This window comes from Sarcophilus harrisii, chromosome 1 (assembly GCF_902635505.1).
Source record: "Sarcophilus harrisii chromosome 1, mSarHar1.11, whole genome shotgun sequence".
Classification (NCBI taxonomy): Eukaryota; Metazoa; Chordata; class Mammalia; order Dasyuromorphia; family Dasyuridae; genus Sarcophilus; species Sarcophilus harrisii.
The window spans coordinates 683411271-683427894 of record NC_045426.1 but is presented as its reverse complement, the minus strand read 5'-3'; the positions used below and the strand labels follow the sequence as shown (position 1 = coordinate 683427894).

The 16624-nt window shown below is 48.6% G+C and overlaps 1 protein-coding gene and 4 non-coding genes across 5 annotated transcripts in view; 1 reads left to right on the top strand and 4 right to left on the bottom strand.

Moving 5' to 3' along the window:
- Positions 1 to 2869: 2869 nt before the first annotated feature.
- TRNAD-GUC lies at positions 2870 to 2941 on the bottom strand. Its single transcript has one exon. It is a non-coding gene; the product is annotated as a tRNA-Asp (tRNA).
- Positions 2942 to 3401: 460 nt separating this feature from the next.
- Positions 3402 to 3474, bottom strand: TRNAF-GAA. The gene has a single exon. It is a non-coding gene; the product is annotated as a tRNA-Phe (tRNA).
- A 5654-nt stretch (positions 3475 to 9128) lies between these two features.
- On the bottom strand, positions 9129 to 9200 carry TRNAD-GUC. Its single transcript has one exon. It is a non-coding gene; the product is annotated as a tRNA-Asp (tRNA).
- A 319-nt stretch (positions 9201 to 9519) lies between these two features.
- Positions 9520 to 9591, top strand: TRNAA-UGC. Its single transcript has one exon. It is a non-coding gene; the product is annotated as a tRNA-Ala (tRNA).
- Positions 9592 to 13077: 3486 nt separating this feature from the next.
- The window catches only part of DHX37 (DEAH-box helicase 37), a 31418-nt gene continuing 27871 nt past the window's right edge, over positions 13078 to 16624 (bottom strand). Inside the window, exons 22-27 of the mRNA XM_031948418.1 lie at positions 16304 to 16418; positions 15815 to 15952; positions 15563 to 15657; positions 15364 to 15437; positions 14646 to 14743; positions 13078 to 14135 (exon numbers count right to left, since the gene is read on the bottom strand). Coding sequence (XP_031804278.1) covers positions 14053 to 14135; positions 14646 to 14743; positions 15364 to 15437; positions 15563 to 15657; positions 15815 to 15952; positions 16304 to 16418 — 603 coding nt within the window. The 3' untranslated portion in view covers positions 13078 to 14052. The remainder of the gene's footprint in view (positions 14136 to 14645; positions 14744 to 15363; positions 15438 to 15562; positions 15658 to 15814; positions 15953 to 16303; positions 16419 to 16624) is intronic.

The window sequence follows — 16624 nt, the reverse complement described above, 5'->3', positions numbered from 1 at the left end:
GAAGATAGCAAAGTTGTTTTTTATTTAGCCTTCTATCCTTTGGGCTAGGGAGCCATTAGGGGCTAATTTCTAAATCCATCAGGGTGGTGACTGTTCCCCAGACCAAAGTGATTCCCAGATCAATTGGGAAGTGGGAGATTCCTATGGGGAAGCAGGTAGCTTTCTCAGAGATTCAGGTGGGTGGGGATCATTTTTAGGAATTTTCCCAGGCCAGGTGGGCCACCCTCCACAGAGATCAGAGAGACAGAGTCCTATGACATCATTTTGTAAAGGTTTGGGTACAGAGTTGTGTTTTTTATTTAGCCTCCTATCCTTTGGGGTTAGGGAGCATTAGGGGCTTATTTCTAAATCCATAAGGATGGTGACTGTTCCCCAGACCAAAGTGATTCCCAGATCAATTGGGAAGTGGGAGATTCCTATGGGGAAGCAGGTAGCTTTCTCAGAGATTCAGGTGGGTGGGGATCATTTTTAGGAATTTTCCCAGGCCAGGTGGCCCACCCTCCACAGAGATCAGGGAGACAGAGTCCTATAACATCATTCTTGTTTTGTTTGTGCAAAACCTGTGACATTTTCATTTTCTCCGGTGATCCTCTCTATTGTTTGAAATCTTCCCACCCCCAAAGATCTAACTAGCAAATTGTCCTTGCTTCTCTAAATCTAGTTATGATGTCACCTTTTTTTTTTTTTTTTCTTTTTTGACTATCACACAGTTTTAGAATTCTGGCTTCTCCGTATGTATTCCCTTCCTCCTGTCAGAACCTAAGTTCTGAGGTACCAAGAAGTTTTCACGTTTGAGTTTCTATCCCCAACAGTTAGCACAGTGCTTGACATAACCTACATTTAATAAATGCTTTTTCATTCACCCTTTTTCTAATTTTTCCTATTACAATTATTTATATGAGACTATTTCCTCCTATTGAATGGCAAGGCAAGCTCATTGAGCTTAATCTCATTGAGACTCAGTTTCTCATCTATAAAATAAGAATAATAATGTTCCTATAACCAACTTCAGAGCATTATGAAAGAAGGCCCTCAGTAAACCTTAAAAGACCATTTCGGTGGGAACTACTAAATTAAGTTAGGCGTTTCTGGAGCCCAAACTTGAGATCTTACACAGAGTAGCCATTTAACTGGACTCTTTTGGATTGAAACAGTTTGGCCTGAATATTCTGTCCAGCATTCCCTCCTGTCTTAATTTTTGAAATCTTTCATTTCCTTTAAAGCTCAATTTGGGTACAATCTATTCCATCCATTCATCCACCCACAGGCATATATCTTATAAGCACTATGTCAGACTAGGGAGAGAAAAAAGGAAAAATTGGGAGGGAGGGGGAAGGGGAAGGCCCTCCCTCAAGGAGTTTACATTCTAACAAGGAAAACAACCTTCATGAAATGTCCTTTTTGACTCTCCCAGGTAGAAATAATTCTTCCTTCCTGGAATTTCTCTCACCACTTGGTTTTACCTAAACATAGATCACAAGCAATGTATTATGGTGATTTGCACATATTCAGATCAGACTGCAAGTTCCTAGAGGGCAAAGGTTGTTTCCTTTTATTTTTAATGTGAACTACTGTTCTTGAACCATCTGGACACATAGTGGGTCCTTAATAAATGATAGAAGAATTGCTGAGTTAGAGAAACTTTGATTCAAAAAGGTCAAAAGTAGACTTGGGAGGAGTTACGGAGTTTATCGGACTATTTCATAATATTGCTTCACTCATTAAATGAAATAAGCATTTATGAAGCATCTGTTATAATGTACAGTGTCCAAATATATAAAGGTACTTGCATAAGGTCTCTCTTTGTCTGTCTCTCTCTCTATCTCTCTTTGTCTGAATTTCTGTCTCTGTCTCTATCTCTGAGACATGCGGGAGCCAATATTTACACTGGATCATTTTAAGGCCCCCAGTCCCACTGTGGGGGAGCTTGAGCTGCAGTCAGTCAACAAGCATTTATGAATGACTTATTATGGGCCAAGTGCTGGGGTTACCAAAAAGGGCTTTTGCACTTTTTAGTGCCAGCCTTCAAAGAGCTCATGTTCTGATGGGAGAAAAAGCATAGCAATAATTAGGTACATGTACATATGTGTTTGTGTATGTGTACATACATGTATATAGTTTATCACTTGTTTGTTACATATAGTTGGAATAGTGCTATTATACAAAGAGATATAGGTAATGTACCTATATATCAATATACACACTATATACTATATATTGTATATAATATTTACACATATTATGTATAAACACATACATTGTATATACAAAACACATATAAATAGGCTATACTTAATTATATATACTATATATATAATGAAAAGGAGGTACCATTTTATATATGTTCCATGTTAACTAGACACCATATATGGAAAGATAGGTTGTTCTATATGCCACGTGTGTGTATATACACTAGATGAGAGATAATATATGTATATATAGGTGATACATATATGTGCATATCATATATATATGCATATGTATGGGTGTATATATATATGCATGCACATAAATATATATGTGTGTGTGTGTGTGTGTGTGTGTGTGTTGCACGTGTGTATATGCATAGATGAAAGATAATCATAGAGGGGAAGACCAGTCAGCTCTGGTTAGGATAAAAAAGTCATTTTAATATAAATACATTTAAAAGCAAAAATAATAGATTTTTATGTTTAAGAAATACAAGAATAAAATAAGCACTTTTTAAAAAGATTATTCAATGTTTTGGGGAAAGCAGGTCGTATGTTTTTTTTTTTTTTAAGACGAAAATTATTTTGGTTTTTAACTTATTTGAAAGGAAAAGCAGGTTTTTTTTAATGAAAGAACAATCATTTTAAGGTCTTTGAGATTATAATAAAACAGAGGGGGCCTCCCCGTCGGGGAATCGAACCCCGGTCTCCCGCGTGACAGGCGGGGATACTTACCACTATACTAACGAGGACCGGCCCGGGCTCGGAGCTCGCGATATGCGTCCTTAAAGGGAGGGCCGGCGCGAGCGCCTTGGCCAACAGCCCCGTGCTCTACGTTCCGCGAGCTCGGGTGCGCGCAGGTTGCAGCCGCAGGATGGGGCCCGAGGGCCGCCCCACGGCCTCCCCTTGTCCTCTGCCTTTGCTCTTTTAGTGAGTCCGCCCCCCCCCCCCCCCCCCCCGAGGCTCAGAAAGGCCGGCCCTGGGGAGCGCGCGCGGAGGAGATGCTGCTGGCGGGCCCTTCTGCCCGCTCCGGGGGCCGCACTCTGCCCCCAGGAGGGCCTCATCTGTGATTTCCGTGATTTCTGGGGACGTCCGCGGGCGCGCTCCGTGAAGCAAAGTAACAGGGATTAGTTCTAAAAACTAATGGTGGAACGCAAGGGGGGAAGAAGGGAAAGGGAAAAAAATATATATGAAACCAAAAATCTTGGCTCCTGCCGAAACCCGGGATCGAACCAGGGACCTTTAGATCTTCAGTCTAACGCTCTCCCAACTGAGCTATTTCGGCCGCTGGAGGGGCGCTCGCCAAGACCTGCCTACTACCTCTTGCTCGCGCCGAGCCCTTCCGGAAGTTTCCACGGCCCCGCGTTCTCCGGCCCCGCCTCCTCCCTAGGTTTTTGCTCTCTGGGAGCCGAATCCCGGGCTCTCGGCGCCCCCTCTCGGGGCTCTGCGCCCGCGGCCGCGGAGCGGGGAAGGTCCCGCCTGGCCCCGCCCCGCCCAAAGCCCCGCCCTGCTCCGAACTCCCCCGGGGCTCCACGCCCGTCCATCTCCCGCCTCCGTGCCTTTGCCCGGGCTGGGCCCCGCCCGGCTCGCGCGCCTTCGGCCCCGAGTCTCTCCTGTTTCCGACGAGCCCCACGTGGTGCCGGCGGCCTTCCTCACCCCCGGCTTCTGTTTCTTCCTCCCCAGGACTTCCTTGCTTCCCTCGGCATCTGCCCTCTGCAAACAGCGCTTATTTCCCCCGTCGTGTAGGCTCCGCAGCCGCGTGGGCGCCATAGCCTCTGCAGCCTGGCGGCGCGCTCGAATGAAGCTTGTCGGGCCCCCACTCTGCGAGCCCGGCGGCTCGGCCCTCACTGCGCTCCGCGGGGTGAATCGTGGCGCCGACTCCCCTGACCCCCATCGGGGGGCGCTCCCCGGCAGGGCCGGCCCCGCAGCGTCCTGGGGGGGGCGGGGGGGGGGATTCCTGTCCTTCTCCGAGGTCTGAGGCGCCGAAAGGCGGTCTGGTCGCCGAGGGCCTTGGATGCCGGACAAAGAACCTCGGGACCTTTCCCGGCTCCTGCTGGCCGGGGGGGGGGGGGATTTTGTGTTTTCCTGCCCCCTCCCCTCCCCCGCAGCAGAGCGGAAGCTCCCGGAGGGCAGGGGCGTTTTATGTCTGCAAATGCCAATTACAGCAGCTTGCATCTATAGCGCACCACAGAGATATTAGCTCACGTGAGCTTCCGACCACCCTGGCGGGGGAGGGGGGCGTTAAACGCTTGTTATGCCCGTTTAAGTAACCTCCCTCGGCCACCCAGGTCGTAAGTGTGTGAAGCTGAACTTGAACCGAGGCACCCAAGAGCCTTCAGTGTTTGTTTGTTGATGATTAATAGACAAGTGGGAGCTATTGATGGTTTTTAAGGGAGAGCAGCTGGCCCGTGCACAAGGAGTAACATTTTCACAACTGTATTGTTAAGGATGGAAAGGGGACCAAACTTTTTTTTGGGGGGGGGGGAGGGGGTCACAGAACGGTGTCCCGAGGTCTCAAGAGAATTTGCAGGCTTGAACCCATTTCCTGGTCAAGAGGAGCAAAGTTTTATTGCAATTGCAATGCCATTACAAGCGAGCTAAGTTCCAGAAGAAACGGGCAAAGGGCTGAGAGAGGAGACCCCTTTATCCGGCTTTCTGTCCTCCACATGCTCATTCTGTGGCCCAGAGCAGTGGTCGGGACTTCGGTTCTCACGGACCAGATTATCAGTCAGCAACGAATTGAGGGCGGTCTATTCAGAACCAGATTGTTGTTCTGACATTGGGAGGGTGGGAAGTCCCTGAGACGGACTCCAAGGCTTTAGGGTCCCTGACTTATTGTTGGAACAGAAGCCCCCCCCCCAAAAAAAAAGCGGGGGACCACGAAATCACGTGGCAGTGTTCTGCGAGAGGGCCTGTGGACCAGAGCTTCGGGGAGAATGTGGCAGTGGCCCCGGCTTGGGAGACAAAGGAGGGTCTGATAGGCGGTGACAGAGGACGGTACGGCCCTGCGGGAGGGAGGTGGGCGGGCCTTTTCAGATCTTTCTCCATATTATCTCAGCCAGGTAAACGCGGGCGAGGTTTCCCCTGAGGTGCGGGAAGACAAAGTCTGGGAGAAAATACTAAAAGCGCCGTTAGTCATCATACCTTTGGAATACTGTAACGCCTCCCTTTCCCTGAATTATTATGCTACGTCCTGAATAAAATTATTATGGCCACGCCCCCACCCTTCCTTACCTCATTAAGCTCTGGCCACGCTTACATTCGAGAGTCAGGAAACTCTCAAACGGCTGGGTATTGCTCGCTGTCTCCTGCCCTAGACGCTCTGCCCCCTGCTCCCGGCCTTCCTGACCCCTTCCGGTCAGGCCTGCAGTCATGGCTTGGCCACTCACCCAGTGCTCTGCCCCCCCTTGCCTTTGTTTCCCCGATAGCCGGAGCCCTGTAAAAGTCTCGGGAATTAATTGCCCACTGGCCGGCCAAGGGGTGCACATCTTCAGGACCTGAGTCCTGTTGGAGGGCTAGCCCAAATTCTACACTAATAAAATGTTAAAAACGAGTCTCTGGCTTGCCTCAGTTTCTCCAGCATCACAATACAATACTGTGCACAGACATACATACAAACATACCCATATCTATACGTACACAGAACATGGAGTTCTGTGAAACTCAATAATCATTTTTATTAAGCCCCCTCCTGATTCCTTCCCTTCTCCCAGTTCCTCTACTTACTGTCCTTATCCACCAAGTTGCTTTTATGTAAACAAAAACCACTTAACAAGTGTTCTTTTATTGGAGACTCACAACTGTGTCTTTAATCCCATTGTTAAAAAAAGGAGAGACAGCAGTCCCACAGTAATGGCTGAATTTGAACCCTTCTCTTCCTGGATCCAGATCTAGCACCTTAGCCAATGAGCCACCTACATGAGAGGCGTATGAGAGCTTATGTGCGCAGATATGTTGTGTGTGTGCATGTGTGCGTGTCTGTCTACCGATTCACCATCTGTACACAGACATACACTTAGACACATCCCCATATACACATACACACATTTCTATATACACTTACACATACATACACACAAACACATTATATTGGCACTTATATACACCCATGCTTCTATCTATGCATGCACATATATACAAACACAATGTATATATACTTCTATGTATATAGACCCATACACATACATATGCATAGACATGCTATATACACACATTTCTATATATGCTTACACACATAAATACATACTATATAATGCGTCTATATTTACAACTCGATTTTCACATATACACACACGTACATTATATATACATATATGCACTGTACATATATACATATCTCTATATATACAAGCACACATTTACATACAAACACATTACATATATATATGTACATATATACCCTTATATGTATATATACTTATATACACATAGACACACTCTTTATACAAATACATGTAAACATGATATACACATTTCTATATATACTTATGAGGATAAATACATAATATCTACATGAATGTATATATACAACTCTATTTTCACACACACATATGCACGCATGCACATATATATGTCACATAAACACACTGTATATATACTTACATGTACACCCATATACACCCATACACGTTATGTATGCACAAATATACACATCTGTATATGCATATACAAATCTATGTACATACACACACTACACACATATACACACATACACTATACACTTACATGTATGTACACAATCTACATACATACAACAAACACATGCACTATATACGCACATCTCTACATACACACATGCACATGTGAACATTGTATATATACTAACATGGACATCCATATATGCACATAATAAAACTATGTATACTTACATATATGTCTATGCCCATCTACATACACATGCACACTATATACAAATTTATAGACACGTATGTATATGCATACATACTCACTATACACATATGCACATGCATATACACACAAACATACCGCATATATAGTTACATGTACATATATACATACATTGCATATAAACACACGTACATGCCCACTAGATACGCACACGGCATACACCCATGCCCACACTTATCACGCATATGATCTTTTCCCAAACATCTGGTTCCCAGTGCCAGAGAAACCCCCTTTTTGCCTTTCTCTCCCCACCGGCGCCTGGCATGGAGTGGGTGCCGGAAGTCCGGTGGCCACTCACCATTTCAAAAGGAAGAGCAGGCCCGGGCCTCCGGGAGCTAACGTTTTACTGGTTGGCTAAGTTTGATGCTGCAGCACTAGGAGCTGTGGGCTGGCAGCTCCAGGGAGAATAGTCAGAGATGGAGATAGAAGTGTGGGAGTCACCTTCAGAGTTACTGAGACTGGTATGGGAGAGAGAGGAGATGACCAAGGGCCTTGAGGGTCAGTAAATCATTGCCCGAGTATTTATGAAGCACCTAATGTGTGGGGGGCACTGGGATACAAAGTCCCAAGAGGCTCCCCGTCCCCAAGAAGTTCTTAAGGTCAGACAACAACGGACAAGCCAGTTTTACCCAGAAGCACCTGGTGATCATTGACACAAGTCACTCATGTGGGGGAGGGGCTACCTAAAGGGGTCAGTAAGAGGCTCAATAGTCAGAAAGAGCTATTCTAAAGGCTGAGGGAGTGCACTGGGGAGAGCGAGGGGGCCAGGAAGCTGCTGCAGAAAGCCAGGAGGATGCTGTCCCACTATCAGAACGCATGCTCCATCAGGGCAGGACCTGGGGCCCTTTTGCCTTTGCACCCGGGAAAGAAGTACATATACTGGCGCAGAAGGGGCGCTTAAAAAGACTTTTTGATCGGCTGGCTTGGAAACAAGGAGTTCCGGTTGTGCTCTCGCCATTGATGAGCGGGATGACCGCAGCGCTCTCAAGGTCACTTTCCCCATACAAAAATGTAATAGTAATGCTAACATTTATAGGATGCTTTAGGTCTGCAGGGTGCTTTAAGAGGTTAACTCATTAGATCCTGATCAGTGTACTAATATACTAATAATATCTGTGCCTCTGCCCACAGGTCTAATTCCCATAAGAAGCTTTGACTAGCAAAGTCCCATATAAATATAACTTAAAATATTTTAAGTTATATGCAGTTTAATGACTTTTCTGCTCCCTTAAGGCATCCTTTGCTATAGAAAAAAGGTGGGGAGGGAGGGGAAGGGATTGCAGTCCAGCAAAACCAGCCAATAGATCCATTTCCTCCGACTTCATACACAGTATTCCAAGCCCCTGGTCCCCCGCCTCTGAGAAGAAGGGAGGCAACGAGCTTGTTCGTTCCGTTTGCTCCAAGACCAGGCTGGTTTCTCATCTCTTTTCCCACTTGCGCCATTTTTAATATTCTTTTCCCGGTTCTTCAGGGTCGGCTGTTGCTTATCAGTGACTATGGACCACAGACGGAGATGCGGAAAGGGTTCTCCGAGGTCACATCATCCAGCCTTTCAAATGGGTAAATGCAGACCCCAGGGGGAAGGTGGCTTGGCCAAGTTTGCAGCGATGGCCCAGTATGCGCACTAGCTCACATGAAATGTGCCGTAAAACCTAAGCATCCTAGCGCACTGTGTGAAATCCACCATAAAGCACAATCCAGTTCTTGAAATATGAACTTCTCAAGCAAAAACTCATTTCGGGAAAGGGAAGGAAGGAGGAGGGAACGAGTGCACGCTTCCCCCGAATTCTTCCAGGCTCCCCAAATCCGTTTTGGAAAAAGAAAGAAAAGGAGGAGGGAGAAGGAGAAATTCGCTTTCCCCCAAATCCTTCCAGATTCTAGAAATGCATTTTGGAAATGGGAAGAAAAGAAGAGAGGGACGAGTGCACGCTCCTCCCAGTGTTCCATGGCCCTAAAACTGGGACACGGTTTTTTCCGGGAGGATGGAATCGATTTTCTTCACCTGCCTCCAGGAAAAAGGTAGGACGCGGCCTCCCCGTCGGGGAATCGAACCCCGGTCTCCCGCGTGACAGGCGGGGATACTTACCACTATACTAACGAGGAAGTGCCTTGCTCAGCCCCCGTCAGGCTCCTCCATGTAACTGCCACGTGTCTTCCCTGAGCTCTGCCACGTGTCTTCCCTGGGCTCTGCCACGTGCTCGCGCCCTCCCCAGATCACAGTGAGGGCGCGCGGACACGAACGGCCGGGAGGGCTGCGGCTCATGCCCGGGTTGCCGCTTCCCCAAGGGCCCCTCACCTCTCCCCCACCTTCCTTTGCAGCTCGCCGCAGACGCCCATCCCCCCCCCGTGTTTGTGCACAAAGGGAGCAGAGACGGCTCCTGCTCGCTACAGCAGCCCTGGCCGCCGAGCCGGCCGCAAGCTCGGGGATGTAGCTCAGTGGTAGAGCGCATGCTTTGCATGTATGAGGCCCCGGGTTCAATCCCCGGCATCTCCAGGGCGCGAAGCTTTTTGGCTTCTCTCCCTTCTGACTCGGAGCCCTGACCCTGACATCTTCCGGGCAGACGCTGCGGCCTCGCGCTCGGCCCCGCCTGCCCTCGAGCTCCCCCTCGTGGCCGGAGGCGGGAGGCAGCGCAAGGGATGCTCTTCCTGCCACCTTCCCGACCCGGGCCCTGGCACCTGCCAGGGAGCTGTGCGTCCGCAGGGGGGCGTCAGGCGGCGCTCTTCCTCCCGGCATGCTTCGGGAGACCGGCCAGCCCACCTTCTCAGTGCGAACCGCAGAACCGCAGATTTCCGAGCCTCTAGACTTACTTGTAAAGCATGCAGCCCGAGTGGGGGCGGGGGAGAGCGACGCGCGGATGGCGCAGGTTCCAGTTCTGCTTCTGAAGCAGTGACTGCTGGCGGGTCCCGTGGCCTTTACTCCTCGGCGCTTCGGGACTGAAACAGGGGCTGTGCGGGCTTCAAAATGATGGCCAGGGCTTACCCGTCCCTCCGTGCATACGTGTGTGTGTGTGTTATGTGTGTGTGATGTCTAGAAAGATAGAAACCCACGCAGCACCTACACACGTATGTAAGCATGCATACATGCACGTGCATACGTAAGTGCGCATGTAGCTGTACATACATGTACATGTGTATGGTCAGCGCTATATATACTACGTGGGCGTATACACTGGTATATACGTCGTTATAAACACGTGCACATACATCTGTATAGTCAGTGCCATGTGACTTCCAAGGGAACCTCTCAGCTATATATATATATGTACGTGCGCATATACACTAGTATATACGTAGTTATAAATACGTGCACATACATCCCTATAGTCAGTGCTATGTGACTTCCAAGGGAACCTCTCAGCTATATATATATGTACGTGCGCATATACACTAGTATATACGTAGTTATAAATACGTGCACATACATCCCTATAGTCAGTGCTATGTGACTTCCAAGGGAACCTCTCAGCTATATATATATGTACGTGCGCATATACACTAGTATATACGTAGTTATAAATACGTGCACATACATCTGTATAGTCAGTGCCATGTGACTTCCAAGGGAACCTCTCAGCTATATATATATATGTACGTGCGCATATACACTAGTATATACGTAGTTATAAATACGTGCACATACATCTGTATAGTCAGTGCCATGTGACTTCCAAGGGAACCTCTCAGCTATATATATATATGTATGTGAGCATATACACTAGTATATATGTAGTTATAAATACGTGCACATACATCTGTATAGTCAGTGCTATGTGACTTCCAAGGGAACCTCTCAGCTATATATATATATGTACGTGCGCATATACACTAGTATATACGTAGTTATAAATACGTGCACATACATCTGTATAGTCATGCTATTGACTCCAAGGAACCTCTCATATATATATAATGTATGTGAGCATATACATAGTATATATGAGTTATAAACACGTGCACATACATCTGTATAGTCAGTGCTATGTGACTTCCAAGGGAACCTCTCAGCTATATATATATATGTACGTGCGCATATACACTAGTATATACGTAGTTATAAATACGTGCACATACATCTGTATAGTCAGTGCTATGTGACTTCCAAGGGAACCTCTCAGCTATATATATATATTATGTGAGCATATACACTAGTATATACGTAGTTATAAATACGTGCACATACATCTGTATAGTCAGTGCCATGTGACTTCCAAGGGAACCTCTCAGCTATATATATATATGTATGTGAGCATATACACTAGTATATATGTAGTTATAAATACGTGCACATACATCTGTATAGTCAGTGCCATGTGACTTCCAAGGGAACCTCTCAGCTATATATATATATGTATGTGAGCATATACACTAGTATATATGTAGTTATAAATACGTGCACATACATCTGTATAGTCAGTGCTATGTGACTTCCAAGGGAACCTCTCAGCTATATATATATATGTATGTGAGCATATACACTAGTATATGTAGTTATAAATACGTGCACATACATCTGTATAGTCAGTGCTATGTGACTTCCAAGGGAACCTCTCAGCTATATATATATGTACGTGGGCATATACACTAGTATATACGTAGTTATAAATACGTGCACATACATCTGTATAGTCAGTGCTATGTGACTTCCAAGGGAACCTCTCAGCTATATATATATATGTATGTGAGCATATACACTAGTATATACGTAGTTATAAATACGTGCACATACATCTGTATAGTCAGTGCTATGTGACTTCCAAGGGAACCTCTCAGCTATATATATATATGTATGTGAGCATATACACTAGTATATATGTAGTTATAAATACGTGCACATACATCTGTATAGTCAGTGCTATGTGACTTCCAAGGGAACCTCTCAGCTATATATATATATGTATGTGAGCATATACACTAGTATATATGTAGTTATAAATACGTGCACATACATCTGTATAGTCAGTGCTATGTGACTTCCAAGGCTATCTCTCAGCTATATATATATATGTATGTGAGCATATACACTAGTATATATGTAGTTATAAATACGTGCACATACATCTGTATAGTCAGTGCTATGTGACTTCCAAGGGAACCTCTCAGCTATATATATATATGTATGTGAGCATATACACTAGTATATATGTAGTTATAAATACGTGCACATACATCTGTATAGTCAGTGCCATGTGACTTCCAAGGGAACCTCTCAGCTATATATATATATGTATGTGAGCATATACACTAGTATATATAGTTATAAATACGTGCACATACATCTGTATAGTCAGTGCTATGTGACTTCCAAGGGAACCTCTCAGCTATATATATATGTACGTGGGCATATACACTAGTATATACGTAGTTATAAATACGTGCACATACATCTGTATAGTCTGTACTATGTGACTTCCAAGGCTATCTCTCAGCTATATATATATATGTATGTGAGCATATACACTAGTATATACGTAGTTATAAATACGTGCACATACATCCCTATAGTCAGTGCTATGTGACTTCCAAGGGAACCTCTCAGCTATATATATATGTACGTGGGCATATACAGTAGTATATATGTAGTTATAAATACGTGCACATACATCTATATAGTAAAAGCGTTGTATGAATTCCAAGGAAACCCAACAAAACATTTCCAAAGTGTTTTACTAATGCACTTTATGTGTTTCAATAGATGATCCTGAGCAGGTCCGTGTCCTTTGCCAGATTGCTAAGTGGCTTGTTCCAAGCCGGTGGTAAATCACCAGCCCACCCACTTTCTTTGTGCTGTGGATGGCCCGTCTACAAAGGGGCAGGTCCTGACCACTGGGGGGCATGAGGAGACCTGTTTATGAATTGCCTTGGCCGGACAGTGAGTGGCAGAGCCAGGATCCATCTGCACTCAGGCAGAACACAAACCCTGAGCCCTTTGCACCGCCCCCATGTGCTTCCCTGAAATGAGCAGAGGGGCCAAGAGTCAGAATATTAGTTAAATATATTTATTTCCCCCCAATGTCTATTTACATGTATTACATCAGATAGCCTTAAAAGAGGATTCCCCTCGGCAATGATAACCTCATTCTGGGCGGGCATTCCTAGTGGCCTCCCGATCAGGGGAGGGGTGTGAGAGCTGGGGAAAGCCCTCCTCTCCAGGGTGGGAAAGCTGAGACCTGGTGTTTGGGGGAGGGGAGGGTGGACTCAAGAATTGCCTGCTGAGTGCGGGGAGTGGCCCCAAGGACTCCAGGATTGGAGGAAGCCCGAGATGTGTCCCGGCCTTTAGACAAGGGAAAGGGGAGAGGAGAGTGAGCATGCTCAGCCTCCCAGTGAGGGAGACAGAAAGCTCATTCTGTCTTTTAAGTTTGTAATTTAGAAAATAATTTAATAAGGAAAGGAAAGTTTTAGTTTGGCGAGGGTCCTGGAGACCTAAGGGTAAAAGAGGTAGTCCCTGTGCTCCAGGGGCTCACCGTTCACCTGAGGGACCCCAGATGCTCTGGCTCTGGTAACTAATTCAAAATCCACAGTGAGCTGGGTGGGGTTGGGGGGGAGGAGAAAGGGCCTAAACCCTGGGAAAGGTCTCTGAAGGGGGTGGTGACAGGTGGGGGAGGAGAGCATTGTGGGAAGGGGGTGGCCATAGCAGAACTGGAGTCACCAGGAGGCTGGGTCTCTCTTGGAGGTAGTGGGAGCCCTTCCTGAGGAGATCTGTGCGTTGGGAAGATCTCTGTGGCAGATGCAGGAAGATGCCGCAAGGGAAGAGACCAGCAGGAGCCCACGCAGATGTGACAAGCCAGAGAGGTGCTGAGGAGGTGACCATCACCGAGCCCGCCCAGGGAGCCAGATCAGAAAGTCCAGGAGCAGAGACAAGAGACGGAGCCGGCTTTGCCTCCTTGGACCCGGCCAGGGCTGCCCAAGGGGAGTCACACTCCGAGTCTTCCAGGAAAGGCCCAGAGCGTGCAGGGGCTCAGGGTGTGCAGGGAGGCCAAAGCTTGGACACTTCGCCGTGCATGACCTGGGGGAGCCATTCGCAATACTCGGACAGCAGATCTGAGAGAAGACAGGGGACTGGTCAGCTGCAAGGAACCAGCAGGGGTCCCTGGAGATCTGGGGAGGGGAAGGACTCGGGCTGCGTGGCCAGGGCATGGCACAGGCCCGTTCTCAGCCTCAGTCTCCTCACCAAACACTCTGGCTGACAGGATGAAGGGCTTTGCCAACCTTGGAGGATGCTGGCATTGGGCAGCCATCCTTCTGGCCCAGGCCTGGCTAACAGCGGGCACTCTGTGAGGCACTTTACACAGACGCTCCATCACCCTGGGAGAAGATGCTCTTACTGGCCTCAATTTACAGGGGGGGGGACTGAGGCTGAGAGAGGTTCCCACAGCTGGTGCCGGAGGTGGGAGTCAAATCCTGTGGCCTAAGCAAAGGTCCGAGGCAGACTCTGAACTAGGGACCTCCCCATCCCAGCCGCCATGTGCTGTGCCCTGAGACATCTCCCTTATTCTTGTGTCCCCCCGCCCAGACCCTGGATGGGACAATGGGGGCTACTCTGATACTTACACTTGGGCTCCTGCTTCCAGGCCTTGAGTAAAGCATCCTGGCAATCTGCTTTCTTTGAAACCAGGCCTTTCAGGAGGCTCTCGGTCCTGGGCTGGAGCCTGAAGGTCAAGAGTCCCCCCAAACACCCATCAAATGCAGGAAGTAGCCCCAGCAGAGCCTTCCCAGAATCCCACCGGGGGTATCCTTCCTCTGCTCGGTCCCTGGGTCAAAGGGCAGCCAAGTGGCCAAGGACTGCAGACCCAAGGAGCTCTGCTCGCCAAGTCCAGTAGAGAGAAGCTACCCCTTGGGCCTCAGGCACCCCTTACCCCCATTAGTCTCATGCTGTCTGTGTGGGAGGAGGGTGCACAGCCCTTCCCCCAAATTTGGCTGGGGGGGATTGTTCAACAGCCGGCCCACTCCTTTATTGTTTCTCCGGCCCCCATGTTCCCCAGCAGCTGGGCACAGGGTCCACAGAGGGGTTCAACTAACAGGGCATTTCCTGGGGGTGGGAAGATGCTCTTATGAGCCCCATTTTACAGATGAGGAGGCAGAGATTACATGACTTGCCCAAGATCACACGGCCAGTAAGAAGTGTAATTCGAATTCGGGCCCCAAACTCTGTTCACTGCCCTACACTTGGCACATGCCCTGATCAAGACTAAACAAGGTCGGAGGAGGTCAAGGACAGGCCCGAGGCCGAGATGGAGGGAAGGTTCCAGGCCCCACCAGCACCACTTACTTGGCCCATGTCTTGAGCATCGTGTTTGGGCTGGACAACAAGCAGCTTTTGTATTGGGCGAGCTCCTTACAGACCTGCAAGGGGGAGGAGGAGGAGGCAAATCTGGTGGGAGGGGTCTGCTCCCTCGCCATTGTCGGCCCGGGGCTTCAGACCCCAAACAGCTTCCCCCTCCCACAGCCAAAGAGAAGGGGCTCCTTACCTCTCCTTCCAGGAAAAACTTGGCAAAGTACTTGTAGCGCTCAAGCCCCTCGGGGTAGTCCACCTGCACAGCAGGGAGCTGCCAGCCCACACGGTCTGCAAGGATGGAAGCCCAGCCTTCGTCAGTGGGCTGCCACTCCTGGCAGGGAGAGCATGAGGGCCCAGGACACACGGGGGCCATCACTAGCAGGGATCCACATGAGCCCAAGGTTCCTACTGGGGTGGAGTCCCTCCCCACCACAGGGACACTCACAGAAAGAGCTGGCCCGGTGACACACAACCCGGCCTGTCTGGGGGCAGTAGGCTGGGGGCGGGTCCTCCAGGGGCTTCTCAAAGTGACAGTAAGAAGGCAGCAGGACGGGGATCCACGTGGCTTCCACTGCAGAGACACCTGAAGGGCAGGGCGGCTCAAAGCTTGGGCCGGCACAGCAGGGGCCCTCCCTGACCACCAGCATCCCCTGGGGCAGGCAGCCCGATACAGACCAAGTGTCAGAGAGCCGGGACCCAAGCCCACCCAGGCCAACGCCCATGTTCCACAGGGGGACGCTGCCCCACAGATCCTCTCAGGGGGCCCCGGCCCGGGGCAGCCCAAGACAGCCCAAGACTCGAGCCGCCAGGACTGAGGGGCCTCCAGATGGCAGCAGGCCCAGTCCAGGGTTAGAAGGCCCAGCCGGGACCTGCCCTCCAGGCCCTGCCAAGCCAATGCCCCGCCAGGGGGCGTACCCGGGGCCCCAGCCCCCACCTCTCATGTACATCTTGGTGGTCTCCACAATCTCCTGATAGACCACAAACTCGGGGAGCTCTCGGAAGAGGACGGAGCTGGGGTGGATGAAGACAGGCTCGTCGAGCAGAGGGGTCTGGAGGGGCAGAAAGCCATCTCTTGTCAAAGATTTTTACAGCAGTTATAACGGGGACAGTGTGAAACACCCCACAACAACTGGGGACAGTGTAAACCCCCCCCCACAATAATAAGGACAGTGTATAACATCCCACAACAACTGGGGACAGCGTGAAACACCCCACAACTGGGGACAGCGTAAATCCCCCCACAATAGCTGGAGCC